At 38.5% G+C, this 21075-nt stretch overlaps 1 protein-coding gene across 1 annotated transcript in view; it reads right to left on the bottom strand.

Moving 5' to 3' along the window:
• Nucleotides 1–21075, bottom strand: part of STPG2 (sperm tail PG-rich repeat containing 2) — a 512492-nt gene that overhangs the window by 360442 nt on the left and 130975 nt on the right. Inside the window, exons 9-11 of the mRNA XM_063458613.1 lie at nt 20676–20835; nt 19745–19908; nt 9993–10085 (exon numbers count right to left, since the gene is read on the bottom strand). Of these exons, the coding sequence (XP_063314683.1) occupies nt 9993–10085; nt 19745–19908; nt 20676–20835 (417 nt within the window). The remainder of the gene's footprint in view (nt 1–9992; nt 10086–19744; nt 19909–20675; nt 20836–21075) is intronic.

Raw genomic sequence — 21075 nt, 5'->3', positions numbered from 1 at the left:
TAACTATAATATGAATAGGTTTTGTTTTTTTGTTTTGTTTTATCTTAGAGTTTGCAGTACAAGAGACATGTCTACTGTTATGTTTGAATGCCAAATTCATATGTTAAAATATTTAAAATGGTATATTGGAATATCATATCAAGGTCCCAATTACATAATCTTGGTCCTGGATGAAGGGAATATGCACCAAAATTTGCATTGGAACTTGTTTTTTATTGTCTTGGGCACTATGTGAGGTGTGGAGAAAAGGGTGGTGGAATTAGTAAATAGGCTAGTTTTGTAGGCCACTTGTGCCCAAAATGTAGATTTCCAGATGTTTTTAAACTACAGCTTCCAATATACTTTGTCATTCTAAAGGCATTCAAAGCATCATGGGAATTGTAGTTCTACACCATCTGGGGATCCAACTTTTCGGGCACCCCTATTGTAAGCAATCTGGGGACTCCCAATAAGCCGATGTAATAGACATCTAGAAGGAAGGTGCTATTGAATTAGATAATCTGGTATGTAGGCTCTCAGATCGATTGCAGGAACTAGGGTATTTTGTATTTTTTTAGTTCACTGTGTTTTAGCTAGTAATTGGAGGAATGCTCTAATTATAATACTGGTAACATAAGGTCTGTAAGGTTCTGCAGGATCTATGCTATATTTATTCCATAGCATCCTGGAGTGCATATATATTAGTTGGGTTTGTTCACTGGGGTGAAGCAATTATTACTATTTAGCAGGTCTCTCTTTTTTCATTCTTGGGAAAAATAACCTGACTCCATTAACTCTTTGTAATTTAAGACAAACAATAGATATTAAAAATAGGGGTAGCAAAAGTGTAGGGACATAAAATATCAATTTGAAACATATTGTTTAGAAGGCAGGGCCTGTTCTTCATGGCGGCAGGACACATCTTACTGGAGCTCCTACTCCTGAGCTAATATTCTTCAAGTTTTCCAACTCCTAACACTCTCAGTCGGCACCCAGTGTCTAGATTGGGTACTTTGGATCAGTACTTTACAGTGCCTGCCATCGGATTTCTCTGGAGTACCTGAGAGGCGTGTTGAATAGCTGGACGGGAGAGTTTGCCGCTCTCCTTAGTTCACATGGCATTGACCACTACAGGATTCCTCTGTAGTCCTATTTTCCTCTCCCCACAGGGCCAGTGGGGGTTAACCCAGCCCTCACTGGACTGTTCTATCTATGGTGAATTACTTTCAGCTGTATACTCCTGTCAGCTCTGTCATATCAGAGCACACATAAGATGGTTGATGCTTTTGCTCCCAACAAAAAAGACCCGAAGCTGCTACAGACAACTCTACCAAGCTCCATAGAGCACTCCATCATAAGACTGGAGGCTATCTTTGAGAGTTTTTGGGCAGCATTGGAGGAGCGTTCAGCAGCACCAATCGTATCAAAAACAGATGATCAGAGGAGTGACTGGCGAGGTGATCAGAGAAGTGACTTTAGGTATTGCATCTGTACGACTGCGTGTTCGGCCTATTGTTCATCCCCCAGTCTGAAGGCCTCTAGGTGTTCAGCCACAAAACATTGCCCACACCAGCATAGGTCATTCTGCAGTAACAGGCGTGTGAACATCAGGACTCTCTGCTCTCGTGTGTGAGTGGGACTTGTACTTTGTAAGAATCTGAGTCTGCGGCCTTCAGATGCCAACCTACACTCCAGCTTGGGGCAGAGGGGAAGCCCTACCTCACTGCTGTTGTGCCGCTGCTTTTTGCTACCCTCCTGCTTACTCCAGTGGCCTTCCGCATCAGATTTAATATTATATTCAAAGTGATTGTCATCTTGTTCTATTATTTTACTTAATTTTAGCTGTTGTCTTCATTCTGTGGAGAAGTCTGTATCCTGTTGATAATCCATTCACCTTTTCACAGGCACATGTATCCATTGATTGTACCTGGTAGTTACATAGTTACATAGCTGAAAAGAGACTTGCGTCCATCAAGTTCAGCCTTCCTCACATTTGTTTTTGCTGTTGATCCAAAAGAAGGCAAAAAAAAAAAAAGTTTGAAGCACATCCAATGTTGCAACAAACTAGGAAAATATATCTTTCTTGACCCCAGAATGGCACAAAGTAGCTCTGAGCCCACCCTCATTAGGAGGATCCTGGATTATAACTTTTCCCAACCATTTTTTTTGTAATATATTCTTATACTTGCAGTACTCTGTACTACCTTTGAAATATTCAAAATGAAATGTGTTTAAATTTCAGGCATATGCCAACTAAAACAATCTGCTAGACATAGCATTTTTAAAGATGAATAATTGTTACTTCGGTAAAAAGTAAAATAATTAAATTAGTTTATAGAAGTAGAAAACATGTAATTTCTGATTCTTCTGAAAATGTATAAATAGGATTAACATGTAGAGCTATGTTTAGCTTCAGGCTGGTTTAACAATGATTATCTACTGTTGCATATGGCTTTGCCAAAGATATTTATTTTAAAGGTATTTATTTTATTACTTTTAACAACAATACATGTATATCGTATCTGAGGTAGTTACATGTAAATATATAAAAAATAAATGAAAAGAAAAAAAATATAGAGACATAGACCTAAATATATAGATATCCATTTATACATACATACATACATACATACATGAGGCACATTGGACTTGCAGCAGGCTGATACTTGATCACATTGATCACATACTGTAACTAAATCTCAAAATGGTAAGGTGTTTTCCAAAACTTTGAGTTCTCCAGTAGAGTGCACTGAAGTTTTATGTTGAATCTTTTGGTCACCAGCAGCACCCTTATAAAGTATACACATTTAGATGCATGTAGCCTTTCTGTCCTTTGAGAGGATTGCTCAAAAACGCTTAGTTTTTTTTATGCTGCCCTGTCAAAGGTGCCTCACTCTTTGACCTATTTAAACCTTGAAATAACCCTCCTCACCCCCCCTACTCTCCCTTGCCTTACCCCCCCCCCAACTGTAAGAAGCCAGTCTGTTTTAGATAGTGCTTGCAGTGTTCCTTTAAGTACTGCTTCTTTACACAGCAATTTTTTTACATTTCAATATATGCAGTATATCACATGTCCCTGGACATTCCACTGTTAAAATTCCCATCCTGTCTTAACCTTCCAACACTTTCTTTTTAATTAAACACATATACTGTGCAATGTCAAACTGTAAAAAATAATAGGTAATCTTTAAAACAGGAACATGGTATTCACAAAAATCTGATGACAAAAGTATAATAAGATTTCAGTCACAGAACTGATCGCATTGAACACATACAAGTAATTGGCCAAAGTATTAGATAATACTGTCAGCAAATCAGAGATTTCGAGTTTTTTCAATAAATGAATATTGACCATATTTAGAAATATTATTTTTGTTTGTCTGATGCAGATAGCTAATGACTTTACCAATTACATGTTACTAGTCCTGTCTCCATCCTAACATTCTCAGCTGATCAGCAGGGAACACAGAGTGAAACGTGGCATATCTTGTATGCATAATCTCTTGTATCTTTAAAGGTCTTTGGATTGTAGGCATACCCAGCAAATTCAGCTTTGGTTTCCTGTTGAGTGGTATTGGTTTTATAATAATATCATCCATACACCTTGAAATAAGGAACCCCTAACAAAGCACTCCCTCAAACAGCAGGTGTCAGAGGTTGAATAAATTTAGATACTTTGTAGAATACCAGATGCCAAAGATATTTGCAGATCATGGGCGTACAGGGTACCCAGGTACATGTCAAATCAATCAAAATAGCTTACATTTTGATAGCGGGATAGTGCCAGGAAACGTCTGGCACCATGACCATAACTCCTACAGAAGATGACCATTACGTCTAAAGAAGCTTAACACAATATGGTCATATGATGAAACTGAATCCCCATATTTGTTTGCTGAGATAGGTGATTTTAAGTAGCCTTATAAAAATGTTTATCTGTATTATGTATACATTTTGGTCACTACGGCAGCACCATTCTGCTCAATGTATGTTCCGGATGTGCCCCCGATTCTTGGAATCCAGACCAAATTCCTTTGGGGCTGACCAAAGGACAGTATAAATTTAGGGAGGTTTTGGATAGTAATGTCACTTTAATTGTGATTTTCATAGAGCAGATGATATGATATTCATTGTGAATTAACACATCAATTTAATTGCTTTGTTTTGACTGAATTTTCTAATTGTGTTTATCACATTCATTTTGCATTTTATATATTCACAATGCTCATACAACTGAATATTAAAATACACTTTGGCTTATTTAGCACTAGCACTATTCCATTTGTCTCCCATGTTGTAATTATTTTATGACCCACTGATGTTGGGGTACTGTGAAATAGTGGTAGACGTTACACAATATGGCCATATGATGGTACTGAATCTTCAGATTGGTTTGCTGATATTTTAAGTAGCCTTATAAAATTAAAAAATGTATTTTTATGTAAATGCAGAATATAATCATAAACCTAAAAAGATAAAATTTCTTGTTAAACAATGGATATTCTCTGTGCATCTGAACTTGTTAATCTACTGTTATGTACTGACATCAAGCACATTCTTAGTTGCTAGGTTACAGGATGCAAACCTCATGGATTAGACTCTGAGGCTTGTAGCATGCAGACAAGATACTGTTCACGGAGAGTCCAGCATCTTTTAAAACGGTAGCATTGACGTTTGTTGCAGACAAAAGAAACAATCTCCCAAGTGAGACGTGCTGGAAGAGTAGTAAGACATTTTATTTTCTGCTTTTGTTTTTCAGATCCTGTTTAATTGTATATTAAGTAGCTTATGCATTTTTTATTTTAAGTTTATTCCTTTAGTTATAATACATTACAGTTTGTTTTTTCTTGTATTATTTTCCCATAGGTCAAAGTTGTCCACTTTTTAAAGCAAAGAACTATATATTATACAAAAACATTGGCTGCGGGTGAAGCTGCCATGACACATATTATGCAGTGCAACAGAACATTACTTTTCCAATTGGTTGTAAAAAAAGCCATAAAGTGCCACACACATTCTACAAATTCTAGTTAGCTAGCACTGACATAAATACATAACACATTTGGATGACAGAATGTATGTATACTGGTCATTTGAAAAGTTGTTAGCAACAAGAGAACATTACCATGAATGTTTTTACCATAAGTGAAGCTAAAAGAGAAACAAAGCCTACATCTTATGGGAAATGAAATATTAAGTTCAGAACATATTAAATAATCTTTACCATCTCCTCTGTTAAAATGCATTATTCAAGCAATAGGGAAGCATTTATCTAAGCCAATTAGACAAGTGGTAATTGGCTGTTTTTGGATAATGGCTGTTAATGGTTATTAACTAAAGTGCAAATGTCAGTCATTTAAAATTTTGGTAAAAATATAAAATTTTAGCCAAAATATCTGAATTGGAAAAATACTCCAAGTCAGGTACATTTCAGCTATTATGGCATAAAACATGAACATTACTTTAAATGTACTTTAACTTGCCTACAATTAATGAATAACCGTATGTGTATTTAATGTTTTCTTCACCAGTAGCAATGTTGCAATAACATTAAATTCCTTTTTAAAGTGAATACAGAAATACAAAGAAGGATAAGCGCTAAACAATGATACACTGGATTACCTCAGGCTGCAATCACTGCAATCACTGTAAAGGGGTAGTCCCTCAATGACCGCCTAGACAAACTTACAATAGACAAAGAACACAAGGAAACAGGATGTACCAAATGTCCATGGAAAATTATGATAAGGTCCAAAGGACAGACTCCAAAATATTCTCTTTTAACTAGGTGATATAACGTCTTTGGCAGCAGAGCAGGTTAATGTTACATAAAAATCAAGAAGAGAAAAGGACCAATGGTGTAGTATTTGCAGGTGAGTATAAAGACACACAACATAAATAGGTAAATTTTACATTCACAAGTGTAGGAGCTAGTGACCAGCTCCAGGTGTGATAATGTGTAGTGGAACATTTCCCAATTAAGGATATATCCAAAACAGATGAGTTGCTAGGTGTTCAAATATTGGTGAGTGGTCACATACAAAGGAGAAGCAAAACACAATATTGTATTTTATAGTAGCTATTAGTGACAGGTCAAAAACAAAAAATGGAAACACAAACACAAATATGAAGCTTATAATTCATGCTCAATATGAAGGGCTTTAGGATGGTATAGTCCCCATAAAATTGATGTTACTAATGTTTAAGCCCCTTCCTTGGTTGTTACATAAAATATAAAAACAAAAGCAAAATAGTGCCCTCTGATATGCAAAATAGTGTTGGTAAAGAGAAAATAAATATACTAACAATTTATAGAGCAGAGAAAACTGCTCAAAAATCACAGCATAGGTGATATATTCTCTTTTTTTTGTCCAAGGTGTCAGGAACCAATAAAACAGAATAATCATAAAAGCAATACAATGTAATTCTAAGACACAAAGAAGTATGTGTCAAATACACTTTATTGCTAATAAAAAAGACAGGAACTACAATGCATTTCACCTCTATACAGGCTTGATCAAGTGAACTTACTTGATTCACTTGATAAAGCCTGTATAGAGGTGAAACGCATAGAGGTTTTCTCCTCTTTTGTACCACACACCAATGTTTGAACACCTAGCGTTGGATCCTGTGTTTGTTATCAATAAGTGGGAAATGTATCAACACCTGTTGTCACACATGGAGCTGGTCACTAGCTCTTACACGTGTGAGCATAAAATTCTCCTAATAATGTTTTGTGTCTTTATACTTACCTGAAAATACTACACCACTGGCCCTTTTTTTTCTTGCTTTTTATGTACCGTTAACCAGCGCTATTGCCAAAGAAGCTGTATCAACCGGGCAAAGGAGAAATTTGCGGACTGTGTCCTTTGGACTTTTTCATAAAATTTGTTGGACATTTGGCACATCTTAATGCGAACCTGTCATGAGAGGCTCACTTTATTATTATTATTATTATTACAGTAATTTACAAGTAATTTACGGAAATAACAGAGACAAAAGGTCCTGCTTAAATGAGATTACAATCTATGATAAAGGGTTAAAGACACACAGAAGAGAAATAACAGCATATCAGAGGGCACGAGGAATTGATAGATAAGATACCTGTGTTCAAATAGGCTGCTAAAAGTGGAGTTATGAGGCCAGTGAAATAGAAAATGTCATCCAAGAAGATGGTATGCATGTGCTTTCAGTGACTTCTTAAAGGACTGGAGGCTAGATTAAGTCTGATCACATAGGGCAGCGAATTCAAAAGGAACGGGGTAGTCCATTAAAATAAAAGATCCTAGATATATCCTTTATCATAGTGATTTAGGATTTAAGATCTGTTATAAAGTTACTTCCTGCTTGTCTGTGGGTGTTACAGCAATGTAACACCCACCATATGTTTCAATCCATGTACCTCTGCGCTGACATAGACACGCTATATTCACTGCCAGCATGTCAGTGTGTCCCAGACTACCTCTTGTTTGAAAAATGCCCGTTGGGAGAGTAACAGAGTGGCTGGGAGCAAGATAATTGGGAGGCATTAGATGCTTTGTATTACTATCACAGAGGTGTAATGCCAAGGATGTGATTGACAGGCAGGGCCGGCTCTACAATTAGGCAAATATGGCATTCACCTGGGTCGCTGGCCTCTTGGGGGCGCCCACCGGGAGGTTTCCTGGTGAGCTGCCCTGCTGCTGTCTGGGGCTGGTGTACTGGGCGAGCGGCTCCTTAGCCACCCCCCAGCGCAGCCATTCAGCTGCTGGGCTCTCTCTGCAGCCACTTGCACCGAGCAGAGCACTGTGCTTCCTGCAGACAGGGAAAGCCATGACATGACTTAGTATCCTGGCTACCCCCTGCCTGTGAACACCGGAAGAACACTGAGGGGAACAGGAAGTAGCCTGTGCTCACAGTGCATGGCTCTCCTGCTCCCCCCACCAGGAACAGCAGCTACCTGCGGGCTGGACCCCTCTCCTTCATTCACAGCACTTATGAATGATCCATCTGAAGGTAAGTGGACCTAATTATGAGTATGAGTGTATGATGGTAAATTGGTCTGTGTGTATTGAATTGCTGTGTTTATAAATAAGTGTAACTATATGTAAAGTGGTGTGAGTTTGTGCTTGAGTGACTGTGTGTGTGTATGTGTGTGTGTTAGGGAGAGTATGTAAGTGGGTAAGTATAACTGTGTGTATGTCAGTGACCGTGTGTGTGTGTGTGTGTGTGTGTGTAAGTGACACTGGTGTGTGTTAGTGACTGTGTGTAAATTACATTGTGTATGTCAGTAAGAGTGTGTAAGTGACACTGTGTATGTCAGTTAGAGAGTGTGTGTGTGTGTATGTATGTATGGGTCTCTTTGTGTATGTGTGTATGTATGTGTGTTTCTGTATTATGTATGTGTGTGTCTACATGTCTATGTGTGTCTGCATGTGTATCTGTTTGTCTTCATGTGTGGGGGTGGGGACATGTGGGGGGCGGGGACTTTTGGGGTTGGGGTAGACGTATGGGGTGTGGGCCCCCAGGGAAATTTTCACGCTGGGGCCCTGTGGTTTCTACTTACGCCTAAGTGAAACTGTGTGTATGTTAGTGATAGTGTGTGTAAGTGACACTGTATGCTATTGAGAGTGTGTAAGTGACACTGTATGTCAGTGAGAGTGTGTGTTAGTGAAAGTGTGTAAGTGACACTGTGTATGTCAGTGAGAGTGTTAGTGAAAATGTGTAACTGACACTGTATGTCAGTGAGAGTGTGTATGTTAGTTAGTGTGTAAGCGGCACTGTGTATGTCAGTGAGAGTGTGTGTTAATGAGAATGTGGATAGTTACACTTGTCTGTCAGTGAAAGCGTGTTAGTGAAAATGTGTATGTATGTATGTCAGAGTGTGTGAGTGACAGTGTGTGTACTAGTGTGTGTGTGTGTGAGTGTGACCATGTAATTAGATACTTATATATTACATTATATTTATAATATATATTAATAGAATTCTATATTAAACCAAAAAATGTTCACAGTAACATAAATTAAATCTCAATATTATTACAAATGAAATATCACCAAATGCATTGAAAAAGAGTGTATTGATATATGTATTAGGCAGTATGTGTCTATTGATGTAGGCCAGTGTTTCCCAACCCAGTCCTCAAGGCACACCTACCAGTCCAGGATTTAAGGATTACCCAGTTTTGTCTAAGGTGTTTTTAGAAAAAAAAGAAAAAACACCTTAGACAAAACTGGGTAATCCTTAAATCCTGGACTGGTAGGTGTGCCTTGAGGACTGGGTTGGGAAACACTGATGTAGGCATTAGGCAGTATGTGTGTATTGATCTATGCATTAGACAGTATGAGTGTATGAATGTATGTAATAGCCAGTCTGTGTGGATGGATGGATGGATGTATTATGCAGTGTGTGTACGTGTGTACGTGTGTACGCATATACTGGATGAGTGTTTCTACGCACTGTGTTTTCTTCCCTAAATGACTCTTCATTGCAATTCAGAATTAGTGAAAGAATGTAATTGCCTTCATTAGGGGGCGGCAAAATGGATTGTTGCCTAGGGAGGCAAGAATCCTTGCACTGGCCCTGTTGACAGGTGGGGAATTGCCTATAACACCTGCCTTGCAAAGACATCTCATTGAGCTACATTAGGAAGTCTGTGATTGGACAGCCACATAAAGTCTGGGCTGGGGAACAAGGGGAGGGTTTGTAAAGTCAGCAGACAAGAGACATGCAACTTTTGCAGCATATTTAGATATACCCCACTTGCGCAGTGGAGTGTCCCTTTAAGGTGTGTGTCAGGTTGAGTTGGGCAATTACACAAGTATTTGATAGGAGAAATGCATCATTACGCTCAAGACACAAGAAATTCAGATGGTAAAGCAAATATATTATAAAATAAATTAAGCATATTTAATCATTGACAAAAATAATAGACAGAGGGTTTTTTTCTGCCTCAGTAAAAACATATTTTTTCAAATGAAAATCCAACTCCAACTCCAACAAAGAGAATATAAGGGCTGTGGTTTTACTATACCTTTGCACCTATCTGTGAAGATAGCCTTTCTGTTCCTGATGAAAAGACAGATGATGTTTGATGTTTGTATGGTTCTTCAATTTTGTCCTTGACCTAAAATACAAAGAAAATAGGAAAATGATGCATAATTAGGAAAAGGGCTATGCTATTCATAAAAATAAGTTGCCTGCACTTATTAGTAGAAGCATAAGCAGCTATTGGGCTAATGCTGCAAGGGAGACAATTCTAAATGTAAATGTAAAATGTAAGAAATGTGTAATATAATAAACAGATCAAAGCATGGAGCAAAAAAAATAAAAATAAAAAACAGGGAAAGCCAGAATTAAACACATAACACAATAATGCAAGAGTTGATGCAGTATGTATAAAAAAGCAATCACTTGCTGTTCAAGCCTAAACAAAACACTGCTTGGCAATAAAAGATTTGCTGCAGTACATATTTAGATATGAGAGAGAGAGAGAGAGAGAGAGAGAGAGAGAGAGAGAGAGAGAGAGAGAGAGAGAGAGAGAGAGAGAGAGAGAGAGAGAGAGAGAGAGAGAGAGAGAGAAACAGTAAAATGTTGTATGCAATAATAAAAAACTGGTTCAAAAAATGTTGAGAACATCACAAAATGTAATATATATGAGTTACTCATTTAACACAGTACACGTTTTTCTTAGCTAGGTCATTACTTGCAAATTGAATGGTAACTGACCAATACTTATGATCCAATGAACTACAATTGTAAATAACATTTAGTGTTCGTGCCTTAAACAATACAGCATTACAGGTCAGTTCTTCTTATTTTATTTTTCTGATGAAAATGTGTCAAATACTGCTGGTCTTTAAGAAGATCATTAACTCTAAAGATTGCTGTAGCACAACTGGTGTCCTTGACAACAAAACACACATAAATATCCTGCTATAAAAGGGCTGTGATGTCACAATATCTTCTTGAAATCATAATGCATCCAGAATTACACATTCAAAGGCTTTCCCTAATCGGTACTTCTGGTGTTTTTGAAGGCTGAAAGGGAAAAGTCTAGGCTGAAAATGGACTAACGGAATTAGAGCTATTTATGCACCAGTCCTTGTTTTTATTTATAAGTCATGTAAGCTGGTAATGGAAGCTAGTTTACATCACTTAACCATTTCATTATTAGCACAGCAAATTATATTGCCGAAAACATTTACATTTTAATTGGATTGAGTCAATATTTATTTGTGTACCATAAGGAGGAGACACAAATCCACTAAATGCACTAACATAAAAGTAATTAAAAAAGACATTTCTATGCTTTAAACTGATATATGGTGATATCGAAAACACTAACAGGATAGAAATTGCCATTAGCCATTCCCCCTTCACCTCCCATGCTTTATTTTTTTTTACTTATGATAGTTACTATCAACATTAAAATGCAAGGCAAAAAAAATATATATATATATCCAAACTTTTCCCATCACAAATAGCTTAGTGTCACCACACACAAACAGCCCCACACTCCCATTACCAATAAGTCACACATTCTTTACGAGTTATTCCTTCCACTCCCTATCTCTTTGCTCCCAGCTGTGCTGAGAAATTATTAAAACCATGATGACAATTTCAGGTGAATGTACACACACATAGACTTCATCAAAGACTGATGATCATTCCATTCAAATACAAAAAGACCGCATATTCTTTGTCATACCTTCCTTTGCCTACTTCTTTTCTGCCAGCCTAGCAGAAGAGATATAACTTTTCTACTGCATAAACACACATAAACACCGGGCACCTGTATCTACGAAGATAATGTGAGTACATTGTGAGGTCACACGTGATGCCACTGTTAGTGCAATCTTTCAGTAGTGCAAAAAATAGATTGATTGAATGCTTAGAAGACAATGTCAAAAGTCAAAATGATGTGACTACAAATGAGTGGCAGATTGTTTTCATACCAGCTTATTTTGTTGAAAATGTTGTCATTGATTAATTTACTACAACTGGGCATATAGTGAATAAACCCAAATACTTATTTCAAGTCATGTCCAATAATTCACCGTGGAGATTCCAAATATAAAGCAGTTTACTTGCTAGCTACACAATGAATAAACAGGAGTTTAAAAAGCAGTTTCAAAATTCAACTCAATACAGTTGAGATCTGTTGACTGTGCTGGCACTGACTGCTTCTTCGCTAAATAGTTCTTGCATGGTTTAGAGCTGTTTGGGTCCAATCAAATGCTGTCCACAGGGTATGATATGGCATTACAAAATGGGGTGATCGCTTTTACTTTGTATAAATCTCCCACTTTACCACCACCAAAGCACCCTCATACTATTCATTCCCTGCGCCATGCTTGACAGATGGCATTAGGCATGTGCATGGGGAAAATTTTCGGTTCGGTTCGGCATTTCGAAATTCGGGACTTTCGCGATTCGGGACTTCGGCAATTCGGCACTTCAACACTTCGGAACTTTGGCAACTTCGGCACTTTGAAAATTCAGCAACTTCGGCAGTTCGGAACTTTGGAATTTCGGAACTTCGGCATTTCGGAATTTCAGGACTTCTCTTGCAGCCGCTTAGTAGATAACTCCCTAATTTCCACGGTATTAGGGCGTTATCTACCAAAAGGCTGAAAGACCTAAATTGGTCTTTCAGCCAAATTTACTAATACTAAGTAAAAATTACTTATTATTAGTAAATTCTGCCCCTACTCGCTATACTGCGAGTAGGGGCATGTCTAGTAAACAGTGAGCAGCCTGTGGCCTGTGTGCATAATTAGGAAAAGGGCTATACTATTCATAAAAATAAGTTGCCTGCACTTATTAGTAGAAGCATAAGCAGCTATTGGGCTAATGCTGCCTGTGGCTGCTCACTGTGAAAAAATAAATAAAAAAATAGGGTCCCCCCTCCCAAGCCCCCACCTGCAACGCGCGAGTGGGGGCTTTTAAACTAAATGGGGGTCCTCCCCCCCAGGCTCCCACCCCTGAGCAGTGGGTGTGGGGCCTAAATACTAATAGGGGGGACCTATTGTCCTCCCCCCGAGCCCCCACCCCTGAGCGGTGGGTGGGGTCCCTAAAAAAATGTTACCCCCCCAGGTGACTAGGGGTCCCCAAACCCCTAGTCACCCCTTCCCCCCCAAAAAATTAACTCCCTACCTACCCCCCTCAACCTAAAAATAATGAGGGGGGAACCTTTAACTAAGTACCTGTAAAAAAATAAAACTTACCATTCAATGTTTTCTTTCTTCTAAAATCTTCTTTCTTCAGCCCCAAAAAAAGGCCAAATAAAAATCCATAATAACAGACGCAATTAAAAAAAAAAAACGAGCACAAAAAAAAAATCCATCTTCACCCGGCGAGGGCTCAGTGCAGACTGAGCCCTGCAATTAGGCTCAAAGCACTCTGATTGGTGGGTTTAAGCCATCCAATCAGAGTGCTCTGACACATAAGTGAAGAGACTGACAGGTAAGTCTCTACATTTACCTGTCACAACACTCTGATTGGTTGGTTTGAAATCCACCAATCAGAGCGCTCTGCGTCATTTTACACAGCGTGGGAAAGTTCTTTGGAATTTTCCCATGCTGTGTAATTTGACTCATAACTCTCTGATTGGTGGATTATGAGTCAAATTACACAGCATGGGAAAATTCCAAAGAACTTTCCCACGCTGTGTAAAATGATACAGAGCACTCTTTTTTCTTACTCTTTTTCCTTTTCTCCCTCTTCTCTCCCCCTTTTTCCCTTTCCTTTCTTTTCCTTCTATATTACATATCTAATGCACTCGTTCAGTCACGGGGAAATATGTCATTGAATCTTTATATATACCTCTCTTTTTTTCATGTACCACTAGATTATGTTTCCAATAGCAATTCCTTTTCTTTTTGTTCTAAAATTTCCAGTCAATTCAGCCCAATTTCTATCTCTTTATGGTGATTTCTGATTTTATTGACCCCCATTTCCATTTGAATCTGGAATTTGATCTGCTGAGTAAGATAGAACATAGAAAATACCTGTGTTTTCTTCCAGTTTCTAGCTATTATTATGTTTACAGCTACAAGGCAACTTTTTTCTGTTAGGCCATTCTAAGTGAAGCAACATGACTTCCGGTCTAAACTCTATTTCAATTTTACCCATTCTTCTTAGTATAGATATAGCAATATGCCACAGAAATACAACTCTTGCGCAACTCCACCAAATGTGTAAATAATCTCCCCTACTCTCTCCGCATCTCCAACAATTATCATCATTACGAGGTGAAATTCTTGTTAGTTTAGATGGAACCATATACCACTTATTAATTACTTTATAATGTGTTTCAACTAAGGAGAATTAATGAACATACGTATTTGTCTTAACTAATGCGGCAAACCATTCCAGGGTTTATGGATATGTCTAAAACTTTTTCCCAACTCTTAATAGCGGAGGGATAGACCTCTGAATTTCTAGAATCCAGTAATTTCACACATTTAGAAAACATTTTTTGATTTTCTTTGCAATTGAATATCAATTTTAAAGAATTATATACAACTCATCTATTAAGAATTATTTTTTTCGCTAGATAACTTTTTACTCTTAGGTAGGAAAAGAGCTCTCGATTGGGCAGAAGAAATTCGCTTGATAGCAAGTTTTTTCATCTTTTCAAGGGTTTTCATCTTGTTATTGTTCCAATTTTTTAAAGACATATTCGGAAGACATATTCCAAAATTTCTATACTTTGAAAATACATGATCTTGTCATTAAGATCTAATTTCTTCTTTAATTTTCCCCATATGGGCAATATTTGTTTCAAGACAAACGATGAAGAATAGTCCAGATCCTTGCTGTTCCATACTACTCTAGATAAATCTTCGGTTTTACACATATCTGATTCTAACCAATACCATCCCTCTGTATCAGATTTGTTATTTTGTAACATAGCAACATGAGATATTATTACAGCTTCATAGTATTTTTCTATGTTCAGGTAACCTAAACCTCCTGTTTTTTTTATTGCTGCTCATTGTACTTGCTTTGATCCTAGGCTTTTTGCCTCTCCATACAAAATTGGAAAGAGAGGATTTAATAATTTTTATCCATGAAATAGGAATTACCAATGGCAATAGCCTAAATAGGTATGTCCATTTGGGGAGAATATAAGATTTTAAAATATTAACTCTGCCCCACCAGGATATTTCCAGCTGGCGCCATTCTTTTAGGTCTTTATTAGTAATTTTCAATAGATGTATAAAATGAATCTCCATTAATCTTTCTAAATTCTTGCAAATTCTGATCCCCAAATACATAAACTCTTCCGGGTAGAGAAAGTTACCCCCCTTTAGTTTAAAATCCCCCACTCGCGCGTCACGGGTGGGGGCTCGGGAGGGAGGACCTTTTTTTTTTTTTTTATGAGTGAGCAGCCACAGGCTTACTTAGATTACTTAAATTTGGCTGAAAGACCAATTTAGGTATTTCAACATTTTAGTAGATAGCTCCCTAATACCGTGGGAATAAGGGAGTTATCTACTTATTCATTCCTGTCATTACATTGACTGGCTTAGTAACTTACATTTTAAATGAATGTATGTTACTTGATTGTTGTAAGTGTTGCAAATGCTTACAGCTGAATCCTGGCTATGTTTGTATACTTTTTATTTAAAATTGTATACAATGTAACATTCTTCTTCTTTCACTGGGTAAGTATATTAGTACTTAGGCAATACTGTGCTTCGGCACTTCAGCACTTTGACACTTCGGAACTTCAGCAACTTCGGAACTTCGGCACTTCAGTACTTCGGAAATTCGGGACCTCGGCACTTCGGCAATTCGGACATTCGAGGTACCCAAATGTCCGAATTGCCCGAAAAATTCTTCCGAATTCATATTAGGACCCAAACAAATTGAACATGTCTAGATGGCATCAAGCACTCCTCAAGCAACTTGGTCTGTATCTAACAAATGTACTTCTTTGTGGTCTGAATATCTTAAACTTAAACTTCGCCTGTCCATGTTATACACTTTTTCTTTAATCTTCCTCTGTCCAGTGACAGTGTTCTTTTGCCCATCTTAATCATTTATTTTTATTGACTAGATTGAGATATGTTTTTTCTTTGCAATTCTGCCTAGCAGTCCAACATCCCAGAGTGACATTTTCACTGTCGATCTTGAGATTAGTGTATTGCAGGTACTATTTAATAAAGCTGCAAGTTGAGGAACTGCAAGGTGTCATTTTCTCAAACTACACAGTTTAATGTATGTGTCCTCTTGCTCAGTTGTGCATCCCACTTCTCTTTCTCAGGGCCGGCCCAGCGGGTGTGCAAGCTGTGCGGCTGCACAGGGCGCCATGGCAACAGGGGGCGCCATGCGGCCGACACAGCTCACATATGGCTGGATGTGAAGTGTGTGCACCTGCTACCTGGGTGGAGGTTTTCATTTTCCTCCACCGGGTAGCCGACTATCTCAAAAAACACATGGTCAATGTAGGTGGGGCTTACAGAGAGGGGTGGGGCTTATCCTGCAGCAGAGGTGGGGCTATAAATGGCAGCAAGGGCTGAACTAAGTGTGCCCAGAAGCCAGTGGTGCACAGGAAGGGGTAAGCAGGAAGAAGTCCCTGCTTCCTCAACAACTCCAGGAGCTGCAACTGCCTCCTCCCTTACAGACCATAATGGAGAGAGGTAACTTTCCATTTGTGTGACTGTCTCCTGTGTGTGTGTGTATGTGACTGTCTGCCTGTTTGTGTGACTGTAATTGTGTGTGTGTGTGTGACTGTCTGCCTGTGTGTGACTGTTTGCTTGTGTGCGTTACTGTCTACCTGTGTGTGTGGCTCTATTTGTGCATGACTACCTGCCTGTGTGTGACTGTAACTGTGTGTGTAACTGCAACTGTGAGTGTGTGTGTGTGACTGACTGCCTGTGTGTGACTGTTTGCTTGTGTGCGTAACTGTCTACTTGTGTGTGGCTCTATTTGTGCGTGACTGTCTGCCTGTGTGTGACTGTAACTGTGTGTGTGTGTGTGTGTGTGTGTGTGACTGTCTGCCTGTGTGTGACTGTAACTGTATGTGTGTCTGTCTGCCTGCCTGTGTGTCTGTCTGCCTGTGTGTGTCTGTCTGCCTGTGTGTGACTGTCTGTCTGTGTGTCACTGTAACTGTGTGTGTGTGTGTGTGTGACTGTCTGCCTGTGTGTCACTGTAACTGTGTGTGACCGCAACTATGTGTATTACTGCAACTATGTGTGTGACTGTAAATGTGTGTGTGTTACTAACTGTGTGCATTACTGCCCACTATATACACACACACACACATACTATAGATGGAAGATGAAAGGGGATGGGGTAACGCTGTCAAGATTTTTCGCACAGGGTGCCTAAAGTCCTAGTCTAATGACCACTTGTTTTATTGCTTCTTTAATAGACTTGCCAGTTTTCAGCTGTGCTAACATTACTGGCAAAGGATTTATTAATTGTATATTAGCCTTTTTAAGATGCTTTTTTTTTTCTTGTTGGATAAAGGGACGCCATAGAAATCTGTACAATAAACCCCAATTATTCTGTTATAAGGGGGCTTGATTCTTAGGAAGTGGACTTTGGGGGAATGATTTTGTGACAGGGGTATTTAAGTTGAAGAATACTAATTGTTCGGTAAAATGGTCCATGAAAATTTTATTGATCAGATCCCAACTCTGGATTGTAATTTACGTTGTAACTGGTTACTAACTTTTATATAATGAGTGCAAATTACATTACCTGATTGAAGAAAAAAAGGACACAGATCCGCCACATGTTTCATTTTCTCAAAGAGGCACAAGCATACTGTGATAGGCAGAAACAACTTGGGACACCCTGAAGGAAATGCAAATCTTTCTACAGTGTCCTGCTTCATATAAACTTTATAAACAGACACCACCATTAGGTAGCAAAGGTGTCACATAACCTCTAGACATGGCAATATGTGTGCCTACACAAACAATCTCCTCCTACCCTGATATTAATATTGTCACCAAATCTTTCATTGTGTAATGGCACTCTGCCCACATTATGTATAATTTCACGGATGCATACGCGATGTTGTGCTAAAGGTAAAACACGGTCTTTGCATGCATAAATTTGCATTATGTCTTTCAAGATGTAAATAAGGCACATCTGATGTCCGTCATCTTCCAGAAACCTTTCATGGTTCTGCATTCTGTTTCCTGTTTGCTTGTGTCTATATTTTTTGCCAGCTGTCATCAATTTGTTCTGTCACCTACACTTGTTTGCTGCCTGAACTGACCTTGGTAAGTATATGATTATACTACTCTCTAGTATCATGACAGCTAATCCCTGTTTATTATTTCTATTTCCAGCAGGTAGTTTTGTTTTCCTAAGCCTCTGTGGCAAAAGTGATCTCGCCACTGGTTTTTGGAGGGGCCTGTTTGCCAGCCTCCTACCCTGTGACTATGGTCCTTGTGATAAAACTTGATTTAAATCACTGTTCGTGCCTTTTTGGATTTTTATGGCCACAGTTCAAACTTTCGAAGTGGCCCTTTAAACTTCCGAACAGTCGAAGTGGCCGCCATTCGACATTCGAACACGTGGTGGCCATCTTGTTCACATGGACCAAAACTGTGAATAGACTTAAGGGGGACTTAGCCGCGAATGCCCTGGAACTATTTAGGGTCTGAAAACCTTGCGGTTCCCATTTGGTCCTCCAGTGGCACTTAGCCACAATTCTATGGAATTCTATGGGACCATGTCTGTGCCTGGACAAAACTATAGCTTCCATAAAATTTCTGAATCCCTGATCTGATCTGATCTGGGTGATTTTTTTATATGTTGTTCACCCAAATCAGGGCTATCAGGGGATGTAACATGGGGATATGTTGTGTTTTGGGTGTTTTTTCTGCCTGGAGATAATTAAGTGAATGCATTACCTGCCTTAATTATCTCCCAGGCAGAGGGGAGGGATTGTGTATACTGCATGAGAGTGTCTCACTGTATAATGCTGTTTTTATTGGTTTGTTAACTTGTATCCCTGTGCCCAACAAAGTCCACGTGGGTGTCACCCTTGTTGGGAAACTTGCATAAAGGCCAGTGTGCCTCCATTAAAATTGAGTTCCTGCTTAACCTCAACATAGAGTCTCATCTCATGTGTGGGGGAAACGGCTATATTTACCCTGGGGATTGCTATATCACTATACTCCCCTGGGATTATAATCAATAGCTTTTTTAAGAGCTGTTCCTGCTACGCTCTCTGGAGTAGGAGAGGTTTACCCACTGGAAGCTGGATCCTGGTCTTGGGTCCAGGGTGGGTGGAGGACGGCAAGTTCCCAGCCAAACTGTAACGCTGTACGTGGGGACTACATTGTTGATGGTGTCGGGTGGAGTGCTTGGAGTCCTCGGTGAGCACTAGGAGCATCGACTGATGGAGGAACCCGGTTGGGGTTCCAGGCGGTCCGTCACGGCCTCTTTTGTCGAATCTTTTTATTAATTTGTCGAATCTTGCTTTTGAAATCTGATTAAAGGGGCACTATGCTGCAGATATGCTGATAGTATGTTAAACAAGGGTGCCCAAAAAGTAGATCCCCAGATGTTGTAGAATTAAAACTCCCATGATGCTTTGCAATCCTTTAGAATGCCTTCAAAACGACAAAGCATCATGGAAGATGTAGTTTTAAAACATCTGGGGATTTACCTTTTGGGCATCCCTGATGTATTTATTTATTTTTTGTTTCAGCATAGGGCAGTGCAAATATACTTCAGTGTGGCAATACATGCCATGCTTGTAAACACTACATTTCTGCAATACATATATGTATGAGGTAAGAAACTTACAACATAGTGTGCTGGGCCAGGTGTTAAGGATGCGTCTCTTTTTGATATGGAGAGCGATCGCACTGCAAAAGATCCAAATCCTCCTTTCTTTGTGCTATCATAGGTTGTTTTCTTCATTATTTCTTTAGCAAATCCATGACGGAAAATGTCATAAGATCCTGGACCTGGAACAATATTATGGTATGTATTCTGTATCACAAAATATACAAAACTTAAATGAAATCACTTTAATAACTCAATAAGCTGCTTTGGATCAAACACATGCTGCTCATTAGTGCTAATTGTGTTATCCGCAGGCTTTATGAAGCATTGAATATATATTTTTTTAAAGTTTAATGGTAGCAAGTAAAGCAATATATGCAACATTTAATATTAAGATGTATGGTAGTACAAAGCTTTCAGTAACAAGGATGCCAAACTACAGACAAATTCTGAGGCTTAATGTTTGCCTGTAGGATATCCTTTCTCACCTGAAATAGTTAGTGCTATTTTGAGTAGGCCATTAAGATGAAATTTAATTATTTTTTTTCTTTAACATGCTGTAGTTAATTTTCCCTTTTACAGTTTATAAAGTGTTTGCCAAGATTCATATGCATAATGGGCAATTCTTGGAATAAAAACAGCCTATAAAGAGATTAAGTGCCCTATATTACAAAAAAAAAAAAATTAAACATATTCAATATAGGCAACAAATGGACACTATGATCATGTCTACAAACATGGTAAAAAAAAAATATGAAATGATAAAGAAGTAATATTAAAAACTGCAACATCTTTTGCAATTTATGAAATATCTTTGCAGCAAAAGTTGTGGCTATTGTTATTTTAGTGAAGGGTACTAATTCAATTCTTAGTGTTGGCTCAATTTGTCATTTTATAGATAGAATAGTTACAAACATTCTACTAACAGGTTCTGAGATTAATTGCATACCTGGTGTCTGTTGCAGCCTTGGCTCTTGAGTAAATCGAACTGCAGTTTGACCAAATGGTTTTTGTGCCATACTTGATATTTTTTTCAAGGACTCAAATGCTGTGCGTTGTTCATTATATGATCCTGGGGCTGGGGTGATTGATTTTGCAGGTTGAAATCTCTAGTGTAGCAGAGAAGAAAATGCTGATGAAAGGCTTTCAGCTAGCATTCTTCTGCATTGCTAATAAACTCATTTGATTACATTAATATCATCCACACAGGAAACCCCTGTAAAACCCTCCAGAACAGAACAATTTAATAAAGCTAACATTTGGGCAATTTTATAATTTATCTCAAGTCTCAAACACATTTACAAGCATGTAACTCACTTGTTGGAATGGGTTGTGTAGTAAACACAGTT

This window comes from Pelobates fuscus, chromosome 6 (assembly GCF_036172605.1).
Source record: "Pelobates fuscus isolate aPelFus1 chromosome 6, aPelFus1.pri, whole genome shotgun sequence".
NCBI lineage: Eukaryota > Metazoa > Chordata > Amphibia > Anura > Pelobatidae > Pelobates > Pelobates fuscus.
This window is presented reverse-complemented; position numbering and strand designations above follow the sequence as displayed.